Consider the following 26638-nt stretch of genomic DNA (forward strand, 5'->3'; position numbering starts at 1 on the left):
AGCAGGCCATCTCCGGCAGAAGTGACCCTGAGCAGTAAGTACCGCCACAGACCCAGCCCTGAGGCTATGAAGACAGTGCCTCTGTGCAGCAAGAGCCTACAGCGGTGCCAGCCCCGAAGCAACCCGACTGCTTCTCCAGGCTATGGACTCTGACGCTGCAGCAGAGCCCACGCACAGATTTACAAACTGTCTGTTGTTTTAAGGCAGGCCATTTTTAAGGATTATCTGCCATTATTCTCTCCCAAAACCACACACTGCATTTCACTTGGCTGCCACACTTCCCTTCCAACATCATTTTCCCATAAACAGCACCAAGCTCCACAGACGCTCCCATTTCGATTCCTTTCCTACCAGCAGTTTTGCTAAGAACCATTCTAGCTTTTTTTCTAATAGCAATTTCCCAGCCGTCCCAGGAAAAAACTCCATGAAACAGATCACAAGAGCCTAAATAATTTTGCATTTACCTACCTAACCACAACAGCTTGTTTGCCATGAGCGTCCTGACGTGGTGTGTTCGGCCCAGCACAGAGATCTTCCCATTAGCTCCCTCTCCCGCTCTCATCCTGCGGAGTGTCAAACAAGACCCTCCTCTCTACAAAGGCCAGGCTTCCTAAAAGACTGCATTTCTATCATTGAAAGTAAAGTTGCAATTACAGAGGCATCCAGTGGCCTCCATCCCAGGGTATGGCAGGAGCAGTACGGTAGGATGCTAGAACAGTACCATTCACCTGAACTCCAACCGAAAACCTGACAGCATTTTAAAAGCACTACAAAGCTGACTTTGTCCCATAAACCCTTACTGAATATTTTCAACCGGCAGTTGTGTTAAAATCTATGGGATTATCTACACATGCAGATATTGTATAGGGTCATAGAAAGCCGTGCTGGTGTGGACCTTCAAGGAGTCATATTATCCATCTGTATTGCCCTGCAGCAGGACCAGATCTATTTAATTAATAATGAGCAAGAATTGCAGGAATTAATAACGAGCAAGAACTGCAGCTTTAGGAAGCTGAGCAAAATTCAGTGATGCTACACAATACACATGGCAAAGAAGTGAATGCAACATCAAAGAGTAGGTTTTGAAATACCACTTGCACGACGCATACAAAAACTCCAGATTTTCTGCTCTTTCAAGCTGAATTTGCTGAACTGTCATAGGGTGGGAAGCCTCCCTTCGATGCAACAAGCGTACAGCATGCGTTTTCCAAGAATATCGACTGTGATAACGTGTTCTCCACGAACAAAGTTGCCTTGAAAACAGGTAACACTAAGGTTAATACATAAAAGATTTGCCTTTCATTTATTTCATTTTTAAGATGAGGAGGATAATTAAGAGCTTATTGAGCTTGACTGCAGATTCAAGCACTTTAAGAGCTGAGGTGAGAGAAGGATTTTAGAGCAGATGGACACAGGAATGTCCTACCTGCCTGTAATCTCCTCCTGCAGTGATGAGCCTTAGCTTAAAGTTTTGGGATATTTTGAAATGTCCAAAATGTGGATCAAGATGACAGGGTAATGCCCCTGCCACACCTTTATTTTAACAAGATGTGTCAGTTCCTGATGGATTCTTTTACAAGCTACTTGGGAGTTTCCACTGGCACTGGGACAGTAATGCAGCAATTGTTCTCTTTGAAAACACGGAGCAGAGAATGACTTTTCAGTAAAGTACACAAAAAGAAAAAATAACTCAGGGTAAAGCTCCTTGCTCCTGGGAATTACCCGCTGGACTCCCAACCATCTTATCAAAAAGCCACAATGCCCAAGTCTCAAACTTCACTTTTATTCCTTTTCAAGAGCCAATCACAAGAGCAGCACCAACACATCAACACAGATTTTCTTTCTCCGATGTTTGTCCTCCCTAAAATAAACACTAATAGTAAGTTGAAAGATTCTGTGAACCAGAGCACGAAGCATTTCCTGCTACATGCTCCTTCCTCGTAACCAGAAAAATTCCTAAGCCAGAGGACTCCAATGTGTTGGACCAGGGGCAGGTTTTCTGCTAGGACGAGACACTCCTCCTGCTGTCACCTCAAAAAAAGCAAAAATGTGAAGTCCCACTTACCGCTCCAAGCATGATCCTGAAAATCAGCCACCGAAAGCCCCAGATGACGATGCTGGAAGGAGGAGTGTGCTGGGGCAGGCGGGAGAGGGTCCAGAGCGGGCAGAGGAATATCCCCAGGAACCCTGTTTCCAGGAGCTGCGATTCCCATCCTGTAGTGCCAACATATGAAAAATGAAAAAGAAAAGAGCTATTGTACAAGTCCTATAAGTTATCCTTTCACAAATTTTAAACACCCACCCAAGAAGAAAAAAAACCTGTAATGTTTTTTAAATTTAACTTGGGGAAACTTAGGTACCAACTCTGTCCTAACACACGCTTCACACACGCTGGGAATTCAGATGCTTTAAGCTACAGTGTGAATGATGTGCATCTATGTTTGGTGCACGGGGTTGTGGTGTTCTTTCTCCAAGCGCGCGCACCGAGGCTTTTCTTGTTTATGTGGTTATTTTATACAGCGTGAAGCAAGAGAAAAAATATGAACTTTTATGAAGGAAAGGAAAAGGCAATTTAAGTGCCCTGGGAATCGGCAAGGTGAGCCAGGCACAGAACTGCTCAGTGTCGCTACTGATTCCTGCAGATCATGGACTGACCGAGCCACTGCCAACAGTCCCACTGACTTTACTGGATTCATGCCCAAAAAAGGGGCAGTATTTATCTTCAAAAGAGGATGATTAAAATCACATTAAGTCTCGTTCATCATCAACATTAACGTGCAACCAGAAGCTTCAAATCTTCAATCGTAAAGAAAAATCATAATGAAAAAAGTCCAAATCATCCATCAAGCCAGTTTTACGCATTGCTGGATTTGGCAAAATTAGTCTAGACTGAATACCAGTAGAGCCGAGATCAAAGCACAGCCTTGTAACCACCCAGTGAACCTGTTACCTGCGATACCGGACGCTTTGGAGAAGACAGACTATAACCTACTTCATGCAAATCTGCATTTTGCCTATTCTTTTTCCAGCACAGCACAGAGTATAAATATTGAAATGATTATTCAGGAGGAGCCAGAACACAGCAGTTCTGTTTTGACAGGTGAAGTCCAACCTCCACTACGTTTTTAAGTAACAACATACTGATGCTAAAACCAAATTCAAGTTCACTACACCAGCTTTGCCCCCCCTCCAATGATACACTCATATTTTCAAATATTCCCATGCGATAAAATTGCATTCTGAAGCCATTAAATAAATAAATAAATAAATAAATAAAAGGACACTAAATGGCTAAGTGGGGACAATTTCTGAAAACTCAGCAACCTCATTGGAGCCATTTAAGATGCCGGTGTTCCTACCTACATGTCTATATACAATAAACCAGATAATGCCCATGGGTCACTCATAGCCACGCTCCTTCCCAAGAGTCCCCCAGGCACTTTGCTACTTGTCAAATGACAGCGACAAAGTGTGGTCCCTTCACCAGTCCAAACAGGCAGGGAAAGACCTACCAAAGGCATTAATTTCTTCCAGCTCCAGAATCTGAGACACCCGATTGCACACCAGGCTGAGATTTTTCAAACCTGTGATTTGATGTTGTCACACAAGCAAAACTACATTGAATTTGCTTTAAAATATTTTAAGTAGCAGTGATGCAATCTCGTCCTTTTATCTTAATATGCACAAGGTCCCCTAAATAAAAATGTAATTTGTTTTTTCTCAAAAAGATTATTATACATCGAACAGCTATTAAAACAATCCCCATTCTGCCTCCATACATCCTGTGGTTTCCAGAACAGATACCCCAACTGCCAAAATTAGCGCTCCTGAGAGGAGAAGTGAAGTATATTGTTATAAAAGCAGCTGCACCAGGAAAGCAATGGCTAATACAAAATGTGAAAGGTTAATTGTTGCTAAACTCAGCCACAAATAGCAGTTATGGGTCTAACTGGCACCAAAATGGTAGTATATCTCCTTCGTTTCTGCCAGCACAAGAATCCCACTGTTATCAGCGTTTTCATATGTTAATCACTGTGTTCCCCTGCAGACATATAGGATGCACGCTGGATGGCTGAGCAGGAAGGCGTACGCCTCCATCTCCAAACGGCCTTTAGATCCCTACGTATGCATTTCCCTTCGAGAGCAGCATCGCCTCTCACCAAGCAGGACACACTGGCATTTTATTTTTTATTTCATTTTTAAACCAAACTCCTAGGGAGGTGTTTGCATGCGTGGAGGGAAGGGGCACGAAAGGATCGTGCGATCCCGCGTGACACATTTTTTGCGCGTTAAATGGGTTATACGAGCACGCATCCAGCACGCGGGGACGCGTGCATGAGCGCGCGTGTGTCCGAAGCAAAGCTGAAGCTTCCCCGGTATGTGCTGGCCTCCAAGGATCATGAGTTCAGCCTGCACCTGTGCTTCTTGTTCCAAAGGGACAAGTTTGAATCCTGGCACCACCACCACCCGGCTGCGAGTCCGACAGCATAATCCGATGCAAACCGTGCCAGCGAGGGGGACAGCTCAGCGCCGCGGCGGGAGGGGAGGACCGGAGTAAACAGTGCTGCCAGCTGTTGGGAGAAACCTCTTAAATTACCCGTTGCTGACAACGGGGGCTGGCAGCGGGTGCAGCTAAGCCGGCACCAAACAGGGTTTAACTGCAAGTGCAGCCAAGGACAAACTACGGTCACAGCACCGTTTCAGAAGTCTCCGTCTAAACCTCCTTGGCTTGCGGCTAAATCCTGTCCAGCTCCGGCTGCTCCGCGCCCGTCGACAGCAATGGCAGATTTGCTAGCGCAGATGAAGTGCTGTGCTGTACTTTGCTCTGCTACTGACCTTCGTATCAGATCACGGCAAGTTCCTGCTAAAAAACAAGTTTAAGATGCAGACATGCACGGACAGCCTCTGATTTATTAACAACCCTCTTCCTGATGGACCGAGTCTCCACAGCTGGTAATGTGGTCATGCAGATCAATTTTCCGTACTAGCACACATCACCCAAACAGTCACATACCCTGCCCTCAGCAGCAGAAGCTCCTTCTCCAGCCTCCACCCATCTTCCTTCCACCCCAAGCAGCTCCTCGCCCTGGACCCTTCCCTGCGGCAGCCCTCCCGCTCCCGACCCACTGCCAAAGTTGTCACCGCTTTCCCTTTTCCTATTGAGCATGGACTCATCCTGACTGCAACTTGTTATTCCTCTTACAGGCTTCATCATGTGCAAGCAAAGCACTGCTTGATGCTACTCCATAAGCAATGCAAGCGTTTGTGATGGTAGGATCATCCGAGATGCTACATGTATCATGTTTTCTACCAAAAATTACAGTTAAATCATGAAGACTTTCAAGGATGTGAACGTGTTGTTGAACACCACAACTGTATCCACCGTACAGCATAAATGGGGGGAACTCTGCTCCATCTCACATTCACTGTATTGTAAGTTGATATTAGAAAGCAAGATTACAAGATCCATCAACAGAAACCTTGCGTTTCTGACTGCTGACTTACAAACAGTTGTTCACGTCTACCCCTTAAAAGCCTCAGACTCAAAATCCCTTGCAATCTTAGACAGGTTTGAGGCTGTAACCATGTGTCTGCTGAACACTGCTGAAGTTTGAGCGTTGCCACCTTTCAACACCGCTTCGCAGGCTCACGAAGCCCAAACACACTGTGACATCTACAAGGAATCAACCAAGCCATCACACCTTGGCAGGGAAGACCTTAGGAACAACTGGTACTTAGCTGACCTGTGCAGTTAAGTAATAACAATATTTTTGTCCCTATCACAGAATCACAGAATCGTATAGGTTGGAAAAGACCTTTAAGATCATCGAGTCCAACCGTAAACCTAACACTACCAAGCCCACCACTACACCATGGCCCTAAGCACCTCATCCAAACGGCTTTTAAATCCCTCCAGGGATGGGGACTCCACCACTGCCCTGGGCAGCCTGTTCCAAGGCTGGACAACCCTTCCAGTGAAGTAAAATTTCCCAATATCCAGTCTAAACCTCCCCTGGCACAACTGGAGGCCATTTCCTGTGGTCCTATGGCTTGTTACCTGGGAGAAGAGACCGACCCCACCTCTCCACACCCTCCTGTCAGGTCGTTGTAGAGAGCGAGGAGGTCTCCCCTCAGCCTCCTTCTCTCCAGGCTGAACAACCCCATTTCCCCAGCCGCTCCCCATCAGCCTTGTGCTCCAGACCCTTCCCCAGCTGCGCTGCCCTTCTCTGGACACGCTCCAGCCCCTCCATGTCTCTCTTGTGGGGAGGGGCCCAACACTGAACACAGCATTCGAGGTGCGGCCTCACCAGTGCCCAGTACAGGGGCACGATCGCTGCCCCGGTCCTGCTGGCCACACTGTTCCTGATACAAGCCAGGATGCCATTGGCCTTCTTGGCCACCTGGGCACACTGCTGGCTTATCCTTACCCTCCTCTTCTTGCTGCCAAGTGGGCAATGTTGATGAGATGCATTTGCTGCTGTGGCAGTGCCAGGTAAAGGAGCCCAACACAACGGCACCCTCCATCTCCACCAAATATACCGGGAACCATGTACTGAACCCTCCTCCAAGCTGCAGACGTTTTTTAGGACACTTCTAGCACAGCAAAAACATGGACATGAAGGAAGTCATCTCCGTGACCTGGGCAGACCTGGGCACTGGGGGCTTCAGGGGATCCGTGCCGCAGCCACAGAGCATCGCACAAACCGAGAAACGAGCGGCACTGTGGGAATCAAAGCACCGGTAACAGAGCAAAGATCTCTGGCCTGTAACGATGCCAGTTTATCACATAGTGACATTTCCCAATCCTAGCATTTTTGGAGTGAAACCCATTTTATAAATGGCAGCAAACCCCACGATATTTAAAGGCATCGGGGCTACCTCAGAAAGGCAGCTCCCATCCTCACAGCACCAACCACCACATCCTCATTGCCTGGGCTAAATCTCGGGGCTCACCTCCGCCCCGGTCCCTCCGGCCCCGGCGCACACTGATACTGCTGGGAACGAAAGGGTCACGTTGTTGACCCACCTGCTCCTGTTTTCTTCAGTTGGATCTAGTCAAATTTCAGCAGCTGCAGAGCGGCACAAAGCGCCCCATTGTTATCTCCCGCGCAGCCGGAGAGGGAGCCACGGGGTTTTTTTTTTTTTGGGGGGGGGGGGGGGGAATTGAAATAAAATAAACTGCCAATGGCGGCTGCACTTGCCCCACACGCGTTTCAAATGTTTGTTACATGCTCCGAACTTGATGCGGCAAAATCCGTAGTTTGGCATTTTCTAGAGGTCTCTGCTGGGGCAGGGGAGGAGGAGAAGCGGGGAGGATGTGCTGGGGGGGTAGGAAAGACAGGGAAGGGGAAGAAGCAAAAACAAAACAAAACAAAAGCTTTCCCATTTTCCTTTTAGGATTTTCAAATGTTTTTCTTCTTCAAAATTAGATAAAACCCCCAATAGTTTAAATTTTCAGCTAGGAAATTTAGCTCAACATCAAGTGATCTCTAGAGTCAAAAACCATTTGCTGCTTGAAAGAAAAACTGCGAAAGCCGGCACCGCGCGGTCTCACCGCGTCCTTCGGCAGAGACCGTATGCGTTGGCAGGAGCATCTGATGCGCTGTAGAAAACATTACTGGTGCTTAACTTGTAAAAAAAAAGTCAATTTGGTATGAACGGTCTCCAGAAAAGTCCAATGCAGTCCCATTATGGCTCCCTATAGAGAGTATTATTTCTAATGGAATACAGATTATATAGCATTATATCATTAAGGTTTCCAATTTTCATCTTTATTATTTACTGTCAAATATCTGATGAAAAAAACAGCCAAGTTACCACAGCTTGTCCATGGCTATAGAGGAAAGCCAGTGCAACCCCTTCCCACCCAGCCCTGCACGCCAAACCAGTTTTCTGTTTACATGGAGTGTCGGGGAGAAAGCAATGAGGCAGAGAAGGGCACAAAGCCTTCAGAACTAAATACACAATAGCCAGGTCCAAAGATAATGAAGTTTCTTATTTTCAATTAATGTTTTTCTGAGAAAAAAATCATTTGGTCAAAATCAAACCCATACCTAACTATGGTAGATATAGCTCAGATAATTTATTTTTATTAATTCCCCTTCCTAAAATATGGGATAAGGTGAAACAGCAAACCGTCTCTCTTTGTATAAACACATCTACACATAAAATTTATAGAGAGCACGTTTGCATGGCACAGACAAATGCTTCTACAATGTACACGCGTTTTATAGCTCGCTCTCTGCAGCCAGCACAGAGGAGCTGGGGAGCGGACACTGCAGCTGTCTCCCTATGAATATTGTGTGTCAGACGCCCCGGCAGCCAAAGCAAGGCAGATACCCAATACGGCCTGACTTACACTGGAATTAGATTAACCGCTCCTGAGCGTCTCCTCCCTACCTCCCTGAAATTCAGTATGATATAATTTAAGCTATAGCGTTAAAACACCTGTTGAAAATAGTATGGGTTATACTGATGACTACAGGAGATTCTGACCAAGGGTTTTAGTTGGCAAATACTCGTTGCAACTACCATGTGCGGTTCAACTGATGCAAACGGACTCGTGTCCGGCAGCCAGCAATACGCTGAGCAATTGGGTGTTTCCCTGCCAGTGTGCTCCCATGGGCACTGGGCTGCTCTTCGCTCCTGCACCCACCGCTCATCCCTATCCCCTTCCCCGTCAGGGGCTCCTCTTCTCCTTCACCCTCCCATCCGTACTCACTTCCCACTTGCAGAAATGCAGATCAAATTAGAAAATGCACGGAACTGTACTGATCTATCAATACTTCTTTTAATAAGTATGTATTGCCTTAAAGGAGGACAGTCAGGTCAAGCCTAGCCCTCTTTTCCAGCTGTGAAAGATAAATCTCAAAAAAAAAAGCAACCCAAAACCCAACATACCCATGGGAAATACATGTTTTTGCTTTTTCCTTACTTTTTTTTTTAAACAAAATACTCTGTAAATCATTACAACTGTCATCATTCATAGAAACAACTTCCTCAAAGGAAAGCAAAGTTCCTAACTATCCTAAAAAGAACTGCATCGTTTTGAAGTTTCTTGCTAACATGTCCTCTAATAAGTTAAAATACTGCGCCTGACAGCTAACTACAAATAACTTTTTTATCTCCAGCGTGAAATACTGGCCACACTAAAGTGACTGGCAAAATTATCACCAGTTTCAACTGGGTTTGGCTTTTGCGCAGGAGTTTCACGTGTCTCAGCTACCACCTGTTGAAACGAGCTGGTTTTTTCTTTCTGCTGAAGACAAATGCCAGGGGAGCGGGCTCGTCGGCCAGCCCCGGGGCAGGGCGAGCAGGGGAAGAGCATCATGGTGCTGAAGAGGACGCTAAAAACCCAAGTGAGCAGGATCCATCCGCTGCTGTGCCATTTCAGGCTTAAGGAGAGCAACAGCTAGATGCAAACAGCTTAGACTATGGAAGAAGGAAGCCCTTGGAAAGCAGAGGATGTTCAGTGAATCGCTGTAACTCGCTGTGCAGAGGTCTGCACCGTAGCCAGTCGTGCTCTGCACCCCAGAAGCACTGGGCGCTCCATGAGGCATCGTCAGCAGCTGCCCTTCCCCTGTGACATTGCCCTTTTCTGCCTTTTTTCCAGTCATTTTTCCTTTTCCAGAAGGACAACAAACCTATCAGGGGGACAGACTCACTCCCCTCACTCCTTAGCTTTCCAAGTATCAGTGAAAAGTAGAGGCACAAAGAGCACATACAAGAAAATGTTCAAGTTTGTGTCAAGTTTAAAAAGTTTCCTAGGGCTCCCGATGGACAGGATTCCTGGCGATTCCTAATGGAAAGACCAGGTCTCTCCGCAGTCACACAGTCAGCCTGTAAACACGAAAGCCCTGTTAATAATGTCAGAGAGCGGTTCTGAATCTCCTCCATCACCAGGCAGAGCACGCAGGCAAGGCTTAACTTTGAAATAACTTAGGTCTTCAATCAGGGGGAAATTTAAGCCCAGGCATTAGCATTGCACACACCTTAGGAGCACAGCAAAGCTCTCTTTTCGGCCAATATAAAGCAGAAAGTTTCAACTTTAAGACTTGAAAATACTGCAGAGCAACCAGAATGCTTCATTCTGAATTCACCCCCAAAAAACCTCCCCAAATCCCGAGTGCAACAGATCAGATGCTGACCTCAGAAGCACATCTGAACTAGGACAGAGAAAGAAGGAGAGACGCTTAAAAAAAGGAAGAAATCGGTCCACCAAAGCTCTGAGGAAAAGACAATGAGGAAAGACAATGATTTATTGCTTCTCAATTCGGTGGTGCTCTTCACTTACAGACCCCAGAACAAAGAGAGACATCTCGCAAGCCGCCTGCCCCACAGGGTCTCGAGTCTTTTCAGAGCTATGAAAGCCAAAGCTCAGAGGGCTGAAGGACAGAGTCCCCTTTGGCACCTTGTCCTGGGCAAGAGCAGATAACCCCACTCCTCCACTCCTACCCCCAGGACACGCTGCTGCCCCAACACCAACAAGCCCAAGATCTAAACTAGCTTCCCGCAGTCAAACTTGGCCGCATCCATTTCCCCCAAACACCACCTATATTAAATGTTTCAAATTTCTTGTCTGCCAAAGAGATAAGAGACTGGTGATCCTTCACATTTTTGCAGCCAACAGAATAGTTCTTGATGTTGTTGGAAGATTTGGGAATATGTTATCAATAACTTTTGTTCTTAAAGTATAAACCACACAGAAAAAAAAAATTTAGCATAAAAACTTTTAAAAGCTTCCAAGTGCTCTCCAGGGTAGTCATTAGAAACTACTTAGGTAACAGGAGGGTGATAACAGTGAGTTAATGCAGCGTTAAATTAGCCCTCCTTCCATGCAGAACTTTAAGTGACAGAGGAATCAGTTGGGAGGATTTTTATTTTATTTTTTAAATAATGAAGTTAATGGATTTCCTGTTTTTAGCTCTGTGGGCGGCTGTCATTTTGAGGGATCCTTATATACTGTATTTAATTACTCTGTCTTAAAGTAACAAAAATAATTTCATCTGTGTTCATATGAACTCGCGGGCACCAGCATCTCTCAAGCATGGCCATGAAGGCAAGGAGAACATGCGAGCATTGCTGCCTGTCAGTGAGGTGTGTGTTGTCTCTGGAGATGTGTAACCACAGCAGCTACTGCTTACTCACTGAACTCCTCAACATCTCAAGCCATCCCTCAAAACCTTCACATGGCCAACAGCCACAAGACCTGTGCCACAAATCTTGGTGAGCTGAGGGGAATGAGCATCAGGAGTGGTTCACAGCCAAGAGATGACAGTGGCTTCCCAGGGTTCCCCACCGTCATCCTGCAGGCATAGCTGAGGTTGGTGCTGCATCCCAGGGCAACCCAACAGCAGGTTTAACAACTCCTCCAAACTCACCTCCCACAGCAGGGGATTCACCCCATTTTCCCCGTAACAGATTATTAGGAGCAGGGTCAACGATGGCCATCAATAAATTTGGACAAAGATCAGCAGGGTTTAGGCTGGCCACAAAGATGGGGAGAGAAAAAAAAGCTAGGCATCCTGCAATGATCCACAAACCACGTGCAACACAGAGAACTTCGTCAATGAAGTGGGAAGTGACAGAAGGGACCGACTGTGAAACGAGATGCTGAAGAACAGAGCTGGGAACAGATGCAGAACGAAAGGAGAGGCCAAGGACAAGTGATGCCACCATGACCAGGCTATACGATCCATTTAGTACTGGTGCTACATGTTGTTAGGGCACAGCAGCATGTTCCCACTCAATCAATTCTCAGCGGAAGAAAGCGGCTTTAAAGACTTGAAACAAAAAGGCCTGAAGGCAGAGAACAATCCCTCCCTATTTTCCTTTGAAGCAGCTGGCTCTGGTACTGCTGGAAGCGAGTCTTGATGGATCACTGGTTTGAATCCAATATCGTGATTCCTCCATTCCCCTGTGCGGAGGTTCAGGTATACGCTGCACATACCAGCAGAGACCAGGTTCCCATGGCACTAGGAATACAGAAGGGAAAATATGTATCATCACTAAGGAACTCCGGTTCCTGGGACAAATAATTATAACATGGAAGGGATTTTCTTTCCAATTATCCTTTCTGTGCCGATCGCTTTGAAGTCCATGATATAACTAAAAGCCAGTTACAGTTTTCTGGTGAGTTTTCTCTCTGGAAACCCACGCTGATCAGGTGAAAAGAATATATGATGGCACAGCCAAGTGCACAGAGTCGGGGGATTTGGCTTAAAAGAAAATAAGCAAACCCAGAACATAGCCAAAGGACAAGACAGGCAAAGACTGAACCCTCACCTACCAAACCAGAACAGTCAGGGTTTGTTCAGGAATCGGTAGTTATTATACATGTTCCTGCTATGCGACTGGAAAAGCCCCAAATCCACCTCACGTAAAAACATCCCATTTGCCCAGCTCGGGGCTGGTCTGTACAGAGCTCTGCAAGCGCAGCGCTGTTCTCTGCAGGGAGGTTTACCCAGAAATCCTGCACCGGCGTTTGCAGCACCTTCCCTCCGTGAAGCTAACGGCGATTCAGCAACCGAAATCTCTCAAAGCCCCTTTGTTGCAATGAATGGTCAAGCAAAGGTTCAGGAGGCTGAAGTGGTGGCTCTGAAAGCCTTAGAGAGATGAACCTCAGCTCTCAGCCCTCTTTCACAGGGAGATATATGTTCTCCTCCCAGCATTGACCAAGAGCTGATATGGGACTGATTGGGTCAGAAGTTCAAGTCTACCCCAACATGACCGAGATATACCAGAAGGCCATCGCTGTTGCATACAACGCACCCTCCCTAGCCCAGCTTGCCTCTCCCAGCAGGGCCTCTCCTCCCTGCTGCATCCCCCGCTACTCTGGGGATGGCCCTCTGCTCGGCTTTGGTGGCCGCTGCAGTCCGCGTGGTCACAGGACACAAAACGTGCCAAGAGAAGAGGCAAGGAGAAAACCAGTGGAAACGAGCACAAATGTTCATTCAGGAAGCTTAAGGTCATGCTGGGATCAGCCAGTGGGGACTCTGACACCGCCTTGGGGCTAAAACTCCTGGGAAGGTCACCTTGCAACCTGGCCTTGCTACAGATGGACTCTTTCAGAGATGGAACAGGAGCCTCCAAGCATCCAGGAGAAGTGGCACTTTATTCCCACCTGCAAAGCACTCTGAACCTTGGGAGGACACTGCAACCAAGGACTGAGGAAAAGACACCAAGGGCTTTGGAAGACAGAGCCGAGTTTGAAATACCAAAAAATCCCTTTGGTGCTCGTCTCTTCCAGGTTACATTCCTTCTTACCATGCTCCTCCTCCTTGCTCTCCACCAAGGTGGCCCTACTATGAAGTAGAAAGCCAGCAATTTCCACCTTCTCAAGCAACCTGTTGAACACGTTTTATCTGTTCTTTATGGACAGGACCCGTGCAGTACTGTGCCATGTGCCTGCAGAGCTAAATTGCTAAAAACAGGTGTCTGTTGGGTGTTAAATCTATCTTCAGGCTGCTTTGGCAGCTTAAGAAACCATCAGCAGCTGTTAACATGGTTAGCATGGCAACATTGAGCCTAACAGCTCAACCAGCCTGCTTTCTTCACCATTTCAAAACTATCATTCCCCACTTGTACACTTCAAGCAAGAACAAATTAAAACCAATACCATGAAGGCACCTGGCAAGCTATTTTGCTAGCAGACAGAAAGCAAGTCTTGAAACAAAAAGCATATTAGACAATTTTTTTCCTGCTGTATCATGTGAGATTCCCATTGCCCTAGAGAGATCACATTTTAGCCTCAGGCAAGCACATGTTTTAGCATCAACATTTGCAGGAGATGATAAATACTCACCAAGGGATGACTCCTTCATCGGGCTTTCCCATCAGTTTGAAGCGGACCTCTCATGTAAAATTTTCTCTGCCTCCCTAATTTTTTCCTGAACATAGTGCCTTTAAAGCACAGCTTGTACACTGAGTAGGGAAAAAAAGGCTGCATAGTTTATTAACCTCAAGGCAGATATACCCATCCAACACCCCAACAGCTGCAGGATCACAGGAGCGATAACAAAGGTGTAATCTCAAAGGTGGTATGTGAGAAGACCATGAGCAGGTTATGGCCAACTTTTAGGTTGAACATGAAAGGCCATCCTGGTGCAGGAGAGGAAATACAGGTCCTGGTAGTAAAAAGGAGTCCCAGAGAAGGAGAGCACAGAGAGCACAACTTTGCATATTAGCTGGCGGGCATGGCACATTGGTTTCCGACGGGCTGTTCTTACCAGTGCATGGGCCAGAGACACCGGCCACGGTCATGGTCCCACCACTCAGCATGACAAACACTCATCCTCACACAGCTACATGCAACCCACCATCACATGTCTACAGAAGACACATGCCAAACGCCCAGGAAGCATCATCAGCCCCATGAACCAAGTGCGGAGCAGGAGCCTGGGAAGAGCCGGTGGTGGCACTGCCCGGATCCCACCGACCACGCTCATCCAAGGGAATGGCAACAGTGCTCGAGCCAACAGCCATCAGGAGGGAGGTGGCCACAGGGCCCGTTTCCTTTGGTGGTGGCGAACTTCAGAAACTACTATAGCCGACACATGGAGCTCTTAGTTATGTTCCTGCACTATCTTTTACACTCAAAACCTTTTAAAAAAAGAGCCAAGCAAACAAACCAAAAAAAAGCAGGATATTATTTATACAAGACAGCATGAGAAAACCACTACACTACCTATAATATCAATTTTCTGATTCTAAAAGGGGATTTGCTCTGTCTGGAGTGAAGGTTATTTTTCAGGATCACAGTTAGATAAGAAAATTGATATTGCTGTGTCCTTTAAGACATCCCCTCTGTCCCAGCAGAAGTAAACAAGACTCTCCATTCAGCTGCATCACTCTGAAGTAACTCAACTAACTCTAACGAAGCTTCAGTGATGTAAATCTGCTGTAATTCAGGAATGGTTTAATCCATGCACTTTTCAACATGATGAGCTCAGAAGTGGCCAAAATGACTAATGGGACCTCAACACCCACATCTTTAACCTCCAAGAACAAAGGAAGAAAGAGGGAGCAGGAGGAAGGAAGACCAAACACGGATCTCAGGAAATCAAAAAGCTGCTTTCAAAACTCATCTGATTTTAAAAAGATCTGATGGATACGTAGGAGGAAGCAGCATTTTTTTGGCAATTACAGGACGAATGCCAAAAAATCAACTGCGTTAGGAAGTCTTTCTCTCCCTGCACAGTACAAAGAGATGAGCAGACACACACACAGGCAGAAATGCTGATGGTCAGAGACCTGAACTATGCGCCAAGTCTTCCGAGTTCCGAAATCTCTCTGTTGATACAAAGAAAGAAATGGTCTAGATAGCAATCATTTCATTCAGTGCTTGAACAACTAAACTAACATATAACACATTGAAAAATATAAACAATAAAAGAAATCAGAAATACTTCAACATAATTATTTTCAGCAGCAGCAAAGGGATCTGTAAGTGACTGTTCGGATGATCAATCAGTCTGCAGGAAACATTAAACCTCCAACACGACCGACCTACCCTGGCAAATCTGCTGCCACATCCAAAGGACAATTTACCAAAGCAGCAGAAACAAAACCTACCCATTGTAGAAGCTGGTGCTCTTCCCATCATTACTTATTTTGAAAAAAAGCCAGAAGTGCCCTTTGGACAGCTTTAAAGCCAATCCATTAATAGATTTCAGAGACAGAGAGGGAAGGAGGACGCAGCCGGCACTGCCTGCAGCCAGCACAGGAGGCAGAGCCGCGCTCAGCCACCTCGAACCAAAACCTGCTGTTTCCAGCTTAAACAGAGAAAAGCTAATTAAAATGCTGCAGGCCTGATGTCAAGATTTCAGATGATGACCTCTCCACCCCATCCCCCAGAAACAGTTACAATTATTAAGTAGCATGTCAAATCCATAAAATTTTATCTTTTTTTTTTTTTTTGTGCCATAAGGCAACCCCAAACATTGCCCTAATTTTGCCTTTTCTCTTCCCTCTACCACAGAAATTCCCCACCATGATCAAATTACTCATCAGTCTTCACCAGGATACACTGAGAGGAGAGAGAAATAACTGCAAGAGTCTTAAGATCTCAGGTCATTTCTTTAAGCTCTTTTCTCAGCCTGTCCTAATATTTTACTCCCTCTATGAAATGCGGATGCACAGCAGTTATCCAGAGCAGCTTCCACCCGTGTCAAACATGAGTATACAGAAGCTCGGCTTACGACCTACAAATAACAGGAGTAAATACCCAATTATAGTATGCATCTAAAATACAAATTTAGACTTTAGCTGATTAAAAAAAAAAGGTAAATATAAATCAGATTTATGTTGAGAAACAGCCAGATGTGGCATTCATTAAGTGTTGCTCTTATTAACATGCCATTCACTATGTTTCCCCGCCACATGTATAGATATTACTTGTTAAACTTGAAAATCTCAGACGCTGGCAAGAGAGTTGGAGACAGACACCCTTATTAATCTGAACCAGCAGCTGTGAGAATTACTGTGGATTCCATTTTTAGGAATAAGCAAGTTTCAGAGTGGTAAGAAAACAAAAAGATAAAGCAACACAAAGCAGGGTTATTTATTTTGACAGCTGCGGTTTAGTTGTTTTAACTGTTTATGATGGTTCTAAAAGAAACTCTGAAATCCACTTTGTAAAAATAAGGAAGCCTCAGTAACAGCGGCCGGGCTGTGAGTCCAGAGAGGAGACACGGCCGAATTGTGCGTTTCGGGGTTGGGGACAGCCGTGGGAAAGGGGGGGGACACAGCCAAGGGCTCCGGTGCCCCCCAGGCTGCCCGGTGGGGTTACGGATGCTCCTGGGAGCCATGCATCCCCTAACGCACAGCCCCCAGCGGGCACGGGGTCCCTGCCACCTCCCCAGGCACGGGCAGGCGGATGTGACCCCGAAAACTGCTGCCCGACCCTGAAGTCCCCCCAGTTTTGTCCGGGTAGGTATTAGTGCTGGTAACCGTGGCAATGGGGCATCCTGCTCTCGGCTGGCTCCCATTGCTTAAACCCCTACAGATATCCCCTGCCCGGCCCGAGCGAAGCATCCATAGCAATGACCCGGGTTTGCTTTATTGGTTTAAAATAAATATGAACGTGCTTCCCTTCAGCGGAAATTAGACCTAGCAACACAGAGTATTTAGCATTAACATATTCCAAATATTTAACTCCCATTTGCCTGAAGGGCACGACAAATTACCATTTCTAGGTCCTTTACTTCCTGTGCCTGAAAAAGGGTCTTACCTTGGTGCACCTTGAAAAGGTCTTGCCAAAAGCCCAGTGAGGGCAATGGGAGTCTGCGGGGAGCGGGCAGGGAGGCTGTGCCCGGTGCGGGGCTGTGGCAGCCCCCGGCCATCGGCCCTCCGCTCCCCTGCAACACCCCCGGCCGCTGCTTCTGCAGAAGGGACACTGGGATGGGGACCACGCATGGCAGGACAGGCTCCAACACAAAGATGCAGCCACAAAGGAAAAAGATGAGGAAAGGAGAGGTGAAAAACTTCCAAAACAAACCCAAAATTTATTACTACAGAATAACAAGGAAACTTCCAACGTTGAGTTTGTTTCTGCATGAACATGAACTACCCAGTAACCTTTTTTTCCTTGAAAACATTGAAATTAGAGGAAAACAGACCACTCTACATGTGTTTTCACATACACTTTCTCATTAGGGAGACCTGTATCTTAGCTCTGACAGCCATCAGTAGAAGTTCTGCAGATACCCTAGGACTTAATTAAATAAAATTAAGGACTACCAGACCAAGTATGCTCTTAATGACGTGGCCACGGTTAACTGGCATTAACTGCACATCTTCTATAAGAACGATCACTGTTAATACTGCCTGAAGAAAAACAAGGTTCTCAATTCCTGGAATTTATGAGCCACCTATTTTTTGGAAAACACTACGTGTTCAGTTTATGGTTGAGAATGCCAGCTGCGATAAATTACTTTTACTTTGCCTAATCTTCCCTAGCACTTGGAAAATAATGTCTATTTTTCTTTATTTTCTGGCTATTTTGCAGAGTTATTGTCTACTATTGAAGAGTCAATATCATTATACACTAACAAAATGTAAAAATAAAAATATTCCTCTAAAAACACTTTCCTGAAAGAAAACTCCCAGAAGAGCCACACTCGGCTTCCAAGGAGGCAGAATTCAACATCAAACCTGGTAAAAATGGCAACTTCGATATTATTTTATACTCTTAAAAAAAGAAAAACGGCAATCAAAACCAAAAAGCCATCATTTACATCTTTGGCAAAGGTGGGGCCGTGAGTCTGAACTCAGACTCGCTGCTCATGTATAAACATGAGCAACACGTGGTTGGCATCTATTAGGATTTATAATGACCACAGTAGATTCAACAGTATTGCAGCATTGCTCCTTAACTCCTGAATCACTGCACGCACAATACTGTATGCCTTGTGTTTCCTTGTTTCACATTATTTTGTTAAATCCAGCTAAACAGAATTATTTTAACAGAAACAATTTGTAAACAGCGATAGAGCAGAGTACAATGATTGAAAAAGTAATAAGTGCCTGCTTGGGTAAACAGGAGTGTTTCTTTACTGAGACGCCTGGCGAAAGCCAAGCCAAAGGCCTCAAAGACACCACTAATTGTGAAGGTTGAAGGGCTGCTGTTCACCAGCTTTTGGTAACTCACCTAGACGAGGAGTTTTCCCCTGGTAACTCAGCCCATCATTAGCCCTGTCACCTGGCAGCCCGAGGACACCGCTCAGAGCAGACGGCTCAATCCAACCCTCCCAGCTGGGCTCAGCCCCTGGCACGCAGACCCAGCAGGGAGGTGCTCCGACGGTGGCATTGGTCACCTATCCCGGGACAAAACCTTCCCCTGACAGAGTTACGACGGAGTTTGGGCGACAGCCCCGCACTCGGCTCCCTCCTGAGCCCGGGTCCTGGGGTGGGAGGGCTGAGCATCCCACTAAGTGCCAGAGCCTGCGCCGTGGTCCAGGCTGTGCCCTGCGGGCAGAGGAGGGTGGCAGGCACACCCGAGCCCTAAAACCGGCAAGTTCGGTGCCTAAAGCTGGTGCTGGGCAAACACTCCGTTCTCCCCTTTTGCTTGCACTTTGCTTGCGTTGCCACAGAAGCAGCTGCTCTGCCGACCTGTCCTCACCTGTCCCCTCCGATGCAGTTTCCAAGCCCAAATTCATCTGGGACAGGAGCAAATGTTCTTGAGAGATCTGAGCTGTCACTTTGAACTGTCAAGAGAATAATTTGATGGGAGAAGTATCAAGGGAGCGATCAAGAAAATCTTAGAAAGGAAATTAAAACAGATATATGTTCCCAGAATTACAACATCCACTTCAAACTCGTGCTAGCTGAAATCTATATTTACCCAAGGCAAAGTAACTACATAATTGCACTCTGCAGAAATGACTATGCAAGACTAAACACGTGCCGCACGCTCTGCGGGAAGTCTCCCTTCTTCCACGATCTGCTTCAGGCCGTGCCATTGCCTCAGTTTACCAGCTCTCCCCTGTCCTTTGGGCTAGGTGGCTTTGCACTGTAATTCAGGTACCACCACAGCAGGCACCAAAGCGATGCAGACCTGCTCCCGATCTGCTCCCAAGGCACCGGCAGCACCGGCAGGTTTAGAACTGTGGGGCTCTTCATTTCTTGTTTTCTGCCCCATCCATCAAACCAGTTTCCCTTGACAGGGAATTGAGTACACCAATTATTTCTGTCCCAGGCACTGCACCCCCTCCAGCTGCAGGGTCTGGACAACTGTTGCTGCATCTATAGGGCCAGAGAGAGCGACGGAGGAATCCTGAAGCTCTTGACACTGCAACGTTATGAAGCAACAGCTAATATTTTAAGCCTCCCAATTCTATTTTTATTCATGTCTACATCCCATAGTCAGTAACAAAACACAGCAATAAAAAGACAACCCTAAATCCAGTCCTGTCTTTCCTCTCCTCTAGCCAGGAGATCATAAAAAAAAAACCCAAAACCAAAATAACAACAAAAAACAAACAAACAAGAAACCCCACCACCACACTCGCAGGATGCAATCTTTCATTTTAAATTGTCCAACAGTTTAGCTGGCAAGGCTGTTTTTTCCAGGAATGCATTTTAAAAATCGTTAGCCCTTTCCCTACTTCCTAGAGCTCTTAACAACCATTTATGACTTATCGCTTCTGCTACAAAATGAAAACCAATTGCAAATTAATTTTTGGACATGTTTAGAGCAAGAATTTTGCTCCATTTATGACCACAGATATTCAGTATTGACTCCTAAGGTTGTAGCAGCATGAGGGCTGCTCACCCAAACTTTGCCGTGAAGAGAAGCCCAGATGACTTTGGCTTGGCCATCACTTGCGGGCTGGCTGGCACAGCCCACCAGCGAGGTGTGAAGACCCAGCAGTGCTGAGCAAAGGGTTTGCAGAGCCAGTTTATCAAGCAAAGATATCCTGATGCTCATACAACCTCTGGTCACAGTCCTGATTCAGGTCACCCCAACAAAATAACTCTCTTGCCCCTCTGACAGATCCTGCATCACGCCTTTCTGAAGAAAGACACGAGGCTGGGCATCCCAGCAAACATCTACCTCCAGCAGCTCCAGAACGATCCCCCTTCTCCAGCCCAGCTGCAAATGCCGTGAAGCCATCCTGGTAAAGAAAGGAGGGGAGAAGAAAAGAAGCATGTTTTCCCACAAATATTACCATTCCCCGAGTTCTGCTGAGAAGCTGCCAGTTGGAAGGATTCAGCGGTTTAATGATAACATAACACGGCGTATAGCAAGATTTTCCTTTGCCCCTCACCGCCCCAGCGCCGCGAAGCAGCCAGCCACAGTTATGCTGCCGGCAACCTGGGTGGTGGGTTTCCCATGCGTGTGACATCAAATTCACTTGCAAGGATATTCTGTAGCATATAATTAGAATTTTTGCTTCTAATTTGAAGAAGCAGCTTTTTATATTTTTATATAAACCACTGAAATCAACCACATTAAAAAAAAAATCACACAGCATAGTGACAACTGATATTAAACAGCTATTCACATATGTCCCAATACCACAAGCCTCGTACACCCGCTCCACTCTCCCCGCTGTAAGAAATCCAAATGACTTCAGTGCATAAAATGAACCATATGAATTAATCACCGGCTTTTCTGTCCTCACTCTACAGTGTTATTAATTCAGGCTGAAAACGCATGTGCCCCAGAACAAAGAGTGATCCAGCAAGGGAGCATGTAGTTCGTTAAGCATTCAGCAATGTAAAGCCAACCTGGAAATGCAAAATAGCAGGTACCGCTTGGGGAGTTTCCATACAAATGGTTATCAATACCCCAAAGCAGGGGAAAATATTCTGCAACCGCTTTAATGCCGAAATTGCAAGTGAATGGAAACACCTCTAAAATAGTCTCTCAAAGAAGGCATTCTTTTTATCGATAGAAATAACCATCCAGTCTGATGCGAACTTTCAATCATTAATGGGAAACTTGTCAGTAAAGCTGGGGGCTGAAATTCAGTAACTGGAAACACGTGTGAAGGTAGCCCGAACACCAGCACCGCTTACTCCAGTGATTTATCATACACCTGAGCCCGCGGAATGCTCGCACCAGTAAAGCCCTGGATGGAAAGGAGAAAAAACGCTTTATTTAAAAATCATTTGAAACATGGTAAGGGATGTTTCCAAAAGCAATTCTAAAGCATCTGCATTATTTGTTAAAATAACTGCTCTATAAAATAGCCAATTTTTAAATGTTACCATGTACAGTAAACTTTTATACAAAAAATTACTCTTCTCTCTAATAAACATAGTATTGCTCAGTTGCTCTAGAAAGCCATTTAAAAGAGATTAATAGCTTTATGAGCATGACACAATGCCCCACTCTAAATGACTACATGGAAGGATAAGTACAGATATCAAAAATAAAACATGTTTTAAAGTATCTAGAAATGTGGAAATAAAGAGAACTGAGCATAGCAAGCCTCTGGATGGAAAGGAGTGAAAAAGTGCTTCGTTTCAAAAGAAGAGCCCAGATCCTCTTCCAACTGATGCATCTGCAGAGAGGGGAGTTTTTAGCAATTATCTGGAATTTCTGGAGATGCTTGTTGGTCTGCGGAGTTATTTCCATTACAGGGACTCCCCAGAGGGTGACCCTGCAAAGCGGCACGCGTGACAAAACTATATGGACACCTACAGCTCCCGCTGGCCCCAGCTGCACCAGTTCAAGGCAGCGGGTACCAGCAGTCCAGCAGCAGGAGTCATTTTTTGGCAATCACATGAACCTTCTAGTTGACAGCAGTTTTATACCTGCTGCTGGTATAAATATAGACTATTTTGCCTTCCGCGTGTGCACGGCCAAGGACACAACTGCAAAACTGACTACTTACTTTCAGGTACAACCCGGGCAGGAAAAGAAGCTGCTGGCAACCCAGGATTTAGAAGTGCAATAAAACACTTGAGAAAGATATTCATGTACAGGATAATTTTCCAAAGAGAAAGTGCTGACCCTTAAAGACTGGCATGTGTCAGGAGTTTTCTAATTTCATTTTGCTTTAAACTCACACAGGAGAAGTTCAAAATGCTGTTTGTAACTGTAAGTTAGAGTTAAAAGGTAGTCAATAAAAATGTACACCGATTTATTCTGGACATAAATCCAAAAGGTAAGATTGTGCAACATCAGTACTTCATATTTAATAATAACAAACAGATGGGAAAATATTATAATAAATTATTATAACTGTCCAAGCTGCGTGCCAGAAAGTCTTGGCCAAATTCCCCTGCTTAACTATCTATATACCATTTTCACTGCGCAGATCTCGGAGCTCTCCATATTCCTGTAGACTGAAATATATGCATCAAGCTACTTTCTTTTAAAAATAAATAAACAAAATAAATAAATAAATAAATAAATGAAATCACCGTCTGAGCTACACTGGAGGGCTGACACGACACTGCAAAACGGGAGCAAGGATTTTATACGACGAGCTGTGCCGTATCACGACACAGAAGGAGCTGCAGCACTGATCGCAAGACCCAGCAGCCCACGAGAAACCCCCAAGGATGTGGATTTATCCTTGCTCCGAGGCCTGGTTCACTCCTGTATCTGGGGGTAAGCTGTAAAGCCCAAATGACACTTCAGATTGAACCTCACCCACTCTGCAGCAAGGACACAGGCAAGACAGCTCTTAATGCTGAAAGCCCTCCAACTCCCTTCCCAAGGGCTCGACAACCAACACAGCTGTAAATCCTGGAGCCTTTTAGGACAAAGATCTCTGCGCCGTGCCCGCAGATACGCACGGGTGTGGAAATCGGTGTGGAGTGATGCTGCTCTGTGCCAGTGCCTGCCCCGTGGCCCTGCAGCCGCTCCCGGCCCTGGCTCAGTCGCCGGCATTTGGGGCTGCTCAGCGCCGGCATCGCCTGGGCAATTCCCAGATGGGCCCAGGGCACCGGGTGAACCTCCTGCTGCAGCCTCGGGATGAAGGCACGCACATTTCCATGTAAACATCAATTCCTATAGCTGGATTTTCTGAAGCTCAAATTTAAAGTGCCAATTCTAAAGCACCGAATCTTGACTTTAAAGTGTTCTCCTCCTCCTCTCCCTGGCCATTAGCTATCAGGCACGTCTGCTTTAAAAGCTGAATAAGTCAGAAGATGTCATATTAAGAAGTAAGCCATGTAAATGAGAAGGTAATATATTTATCGGCTAAATACAGTGGACAAAAAGTGGCATTTTAAAGCCTAGCAAAGTGCAGAATAGATGGGAAGAGCTACAGCTCTGCATTATCCCCTCGGACACCTCCCCGGCATCTCCTTCCCCCTTGCTGCCCTTCCCCATCCCTCCGGTAATTTTTCAGCGTCTCCAAGCGGAGCAGCCCAGTGTGCCGGCTCTGTGCCGTGCTTTCCTCCGAGCGAGATATCCAGCACAGCTGGGCAGATCCAACTGCACTGACACTATTCCAGATTTACACCGGGAATTTGGCCCTCGTGCTTACCAAACTGCATTAAAAAAAAAAAATCCCGGCAGCATTTGCCCCCGTGACAATTGGCGATAACAAATGGCTGTCCCGCAGCTACAGCAGCCCGTCACTCCCATCGCTGACAGCCTTCCTCCTGCAGCTGCGAGGCCGAGCAGAGACATCGCACGGGGGAACTGAGCTCTGCCACGCGCTCCAGCTCTCTATTCGAAAATAACAGCATTACCTCAGCAATCCGAAACAAGGGATGAGAACGATTTCCCCATCGGTTTCTACCCCTCATCCTTCACCTTTCCCCACTGCTCCTTTCCCCCAGAGGAGCCTTCCTGACGTCTCCTCCCTACCCTGCACCCAGATTGCTCACTGCTGATTTATTGCATAGCTTGTGTATTCCCCCGCCTCACTCTTTTTGGGGGGGATTATCTTTGTTCTCTCCTTTCACCCCTCCCACACAAAAGTACCACCCTATTTTTGGAGAACTGCAGGATGACTTTTCCCCTCGGTATCACTGCTCAGCTCCCGGGCAGATCTCCACTGCGTGCAAGCGCAGTCATCCCGCGCTAGCCCCAACCCCTCCTTTGCAGAGGAAAAAAGTCTGTATCTGCAGAAGGCAGGCGGCTGGGTGGTGACAGCAGACCAGGCTGGAGCTGCAGGACCTATTCCTGACTTTGCCATTTCCCACCCATCCCTGGAAGCCGTCCCTGCATGGGCTTCGGCAGGCAGGTCGGAGCCCAGCCTGCCCACGCAGCGAGCCGGCCAGCCCCGAGCCAGCTCCAGGGAGGTTGAGCAATCCTTGTTGAGAGGCTCAGTCTGCACGGCTAAAACCACAGCCTGCCGCTCGGGATTCCTCGTCCTTCCTACTCGCAGAAGCGAAGGGCTCCATCCCGCAGGTCCTCCAGCCGAGCTCAAGGTTAGTTGCTGAATTGAACACGACCCAGCGTGCCTCAGACAACCATGAAATAAAACAGAAAGTGACCCCGTATCTCCTCCCTGATAAATGTTCATAATAAATGGCAAATCAAGAAGCAACCTCATAAACCTCCACACCTCAGCTACCTGCTCCACTAAAACCCAGAGCTGTTTAGTCCGGTTTTAATGGTGGTTTAATCACCTAACAGCCTGAAAGCATAGGATAGAAATCAAAATCCCACTACTAAAACACTGTTATTTTAGGCACTGTGCCTTAACCAAGTAGCAACCTCTCGCTCTTATGTAGCAGCTTTACATGAAGGTCTGGAAGCACCTTGGGGAAAGCCTTATCCCCATCTGATGTCAAGGGAAACAGGACGTGGAAGGTGCGGTTAATGCGCAGCAGGCAAGCGGGACCACGGCCCCAGCTCATCTCCCTCCCCACCGCTCGCACAGCCTCCCCGCTCCCGCAACAGGGACGTACCCCTGGGGACGGACCACCTCCTTCAGGCGTTAAGCCTTCTGCTGAGCGAGGAGAGGAGACACTTTTGTTCTTTCTGAGACGATAAAGTACGGCATCACGCCCCTTCCTCTTCCCCTCCTGGCCGGCACACCTGCGGCTCGCGGGCCAGCACCCTCTGCGGCTTTGCTACCTGCAGTTTTCCTGCCATTCAAGGGTTTTTTTCCTAGAGGGATTATAACTTGGACAGATAATTTTGGCATGCATGCAGGCACCCCCCCACACACAAAAGAATATGAAAATACAAGAGAGTTGCAATAAAAGCACCAACTGTTCTGAATCAAGGCATGAGAGCCAAGATACAGCAGAGATTTCAGCGCTGGAAATTGGAGGGTGGAATTTGCTTTGAAATCCTGACACTTATCTCTTTTGACTAACATAAAATATGTACCTTGGCTCACGCTCACTTCCTATATATGACTGGGAAGAGGATGGCTTAACACTGCGGTTTCACCCAGTTTAGAACCGGAAAAGAAACCCATGAGAAAATTATTTCGCTAGACTAAAAATAAATAAATGAATCAAATTTTTTAAGAGTTTAAGGGAACATGGTAGATGCAATGAGGAGGTGGTCAGAAGTATTTGGCTAGGTAGCATTGTCCTTAAACCAAAACCGATAACAAAACTGTAAGACTCAAGCGCTAGTATGGTATTTAACAAAATAAGGACATCCCACCCAGCAGCGTGCTGAAGCACACAGGGCTCAGTAGGAAGCAGATGCGTCAAGCTTCGACTTCTGTGCAAAGATGCCACAAATCATATAAAAAACACACAGGATATTTCAACTCCCAGTTGCCGCAGTAAATTCCTTACAGTCAAACAAGATGCTTTGGGGATAGTAAGAAAACTGGCAGCTCCAAGGCCCGAGCTCCCTGAGGCGGTATCTTTGAGACACCACTTTGTTCTGCACGCCCTCTCTTTTGGTTCAGATTTTGCATATTCGCTCTTGGAATGATTTTACACAAAATCTGAAGTTCAGACGATGCTCAAGAATGCAGTCAAATCCCATTAAGTTTACAAAGATACAGGTTTTAAATGATGCTAAGTCATTAAACACTTTCTTCCCACAAAGCAGTCAGTTTGCTCACATTTAAATCCAGGGAGAGGCAAGGAAATGCAGTTTTTCTGGTTGCGACTAAGTCTACAGATTTGATCTTAATTCAGCTTTGAGGTGCTGCACAGCTCCATTTTTTTGCATGCACAAACACACTAATGCAAGCACACTTTTTACTACAATAAGTGCAATTGCTTTCTATATTTCCCCATACTAAGTCTCTCT

General features: G+C 46.3%; 1 protein-coding gene across 3 annotated transcripts in view; it reads right to left on the bottom strand.

Annotated features, from left to right (window-relative positions):
- Positions 1 to 26638, bottom strand: part of LMF1 (lipase maturation factor 1) — a 207288-nt gene that overhangs the window by 143670 nt on the left and 36980 nt on the right. For 2 of the 3 annotated variants that reach the window (XM_072878190.1, XM_072878189.1), the window contains one exon: positions 2066 to 2214. In XM_072878190.1, coding sequence (XP_072734291.1) covers positions 2066 to 2214 — 149 coding nt within the window. Of the gene's footprint in view, positions 1 to 2065; positions 2215 to 17230; positions 17363 to 26638 lie in introns of those variants that run through there. The other variant, XM_072878188.1, reaches the window with a different exon arrangement.

Source organism: Ciconia boyciana, chromosome 13 (assembly GCF_034638445.1).
Source record: "Ciconia boyciana chromosome 13, ASM3463844v1, whole genome shotgun sequence".
Classification (NCBI taxonomy): domain Eukaryota; kingdom Metazoa; phylum Chordata; class Aves; order Ciconiiformes; family Ciconiidae; genus Ciconia; species Ciconia boyciana.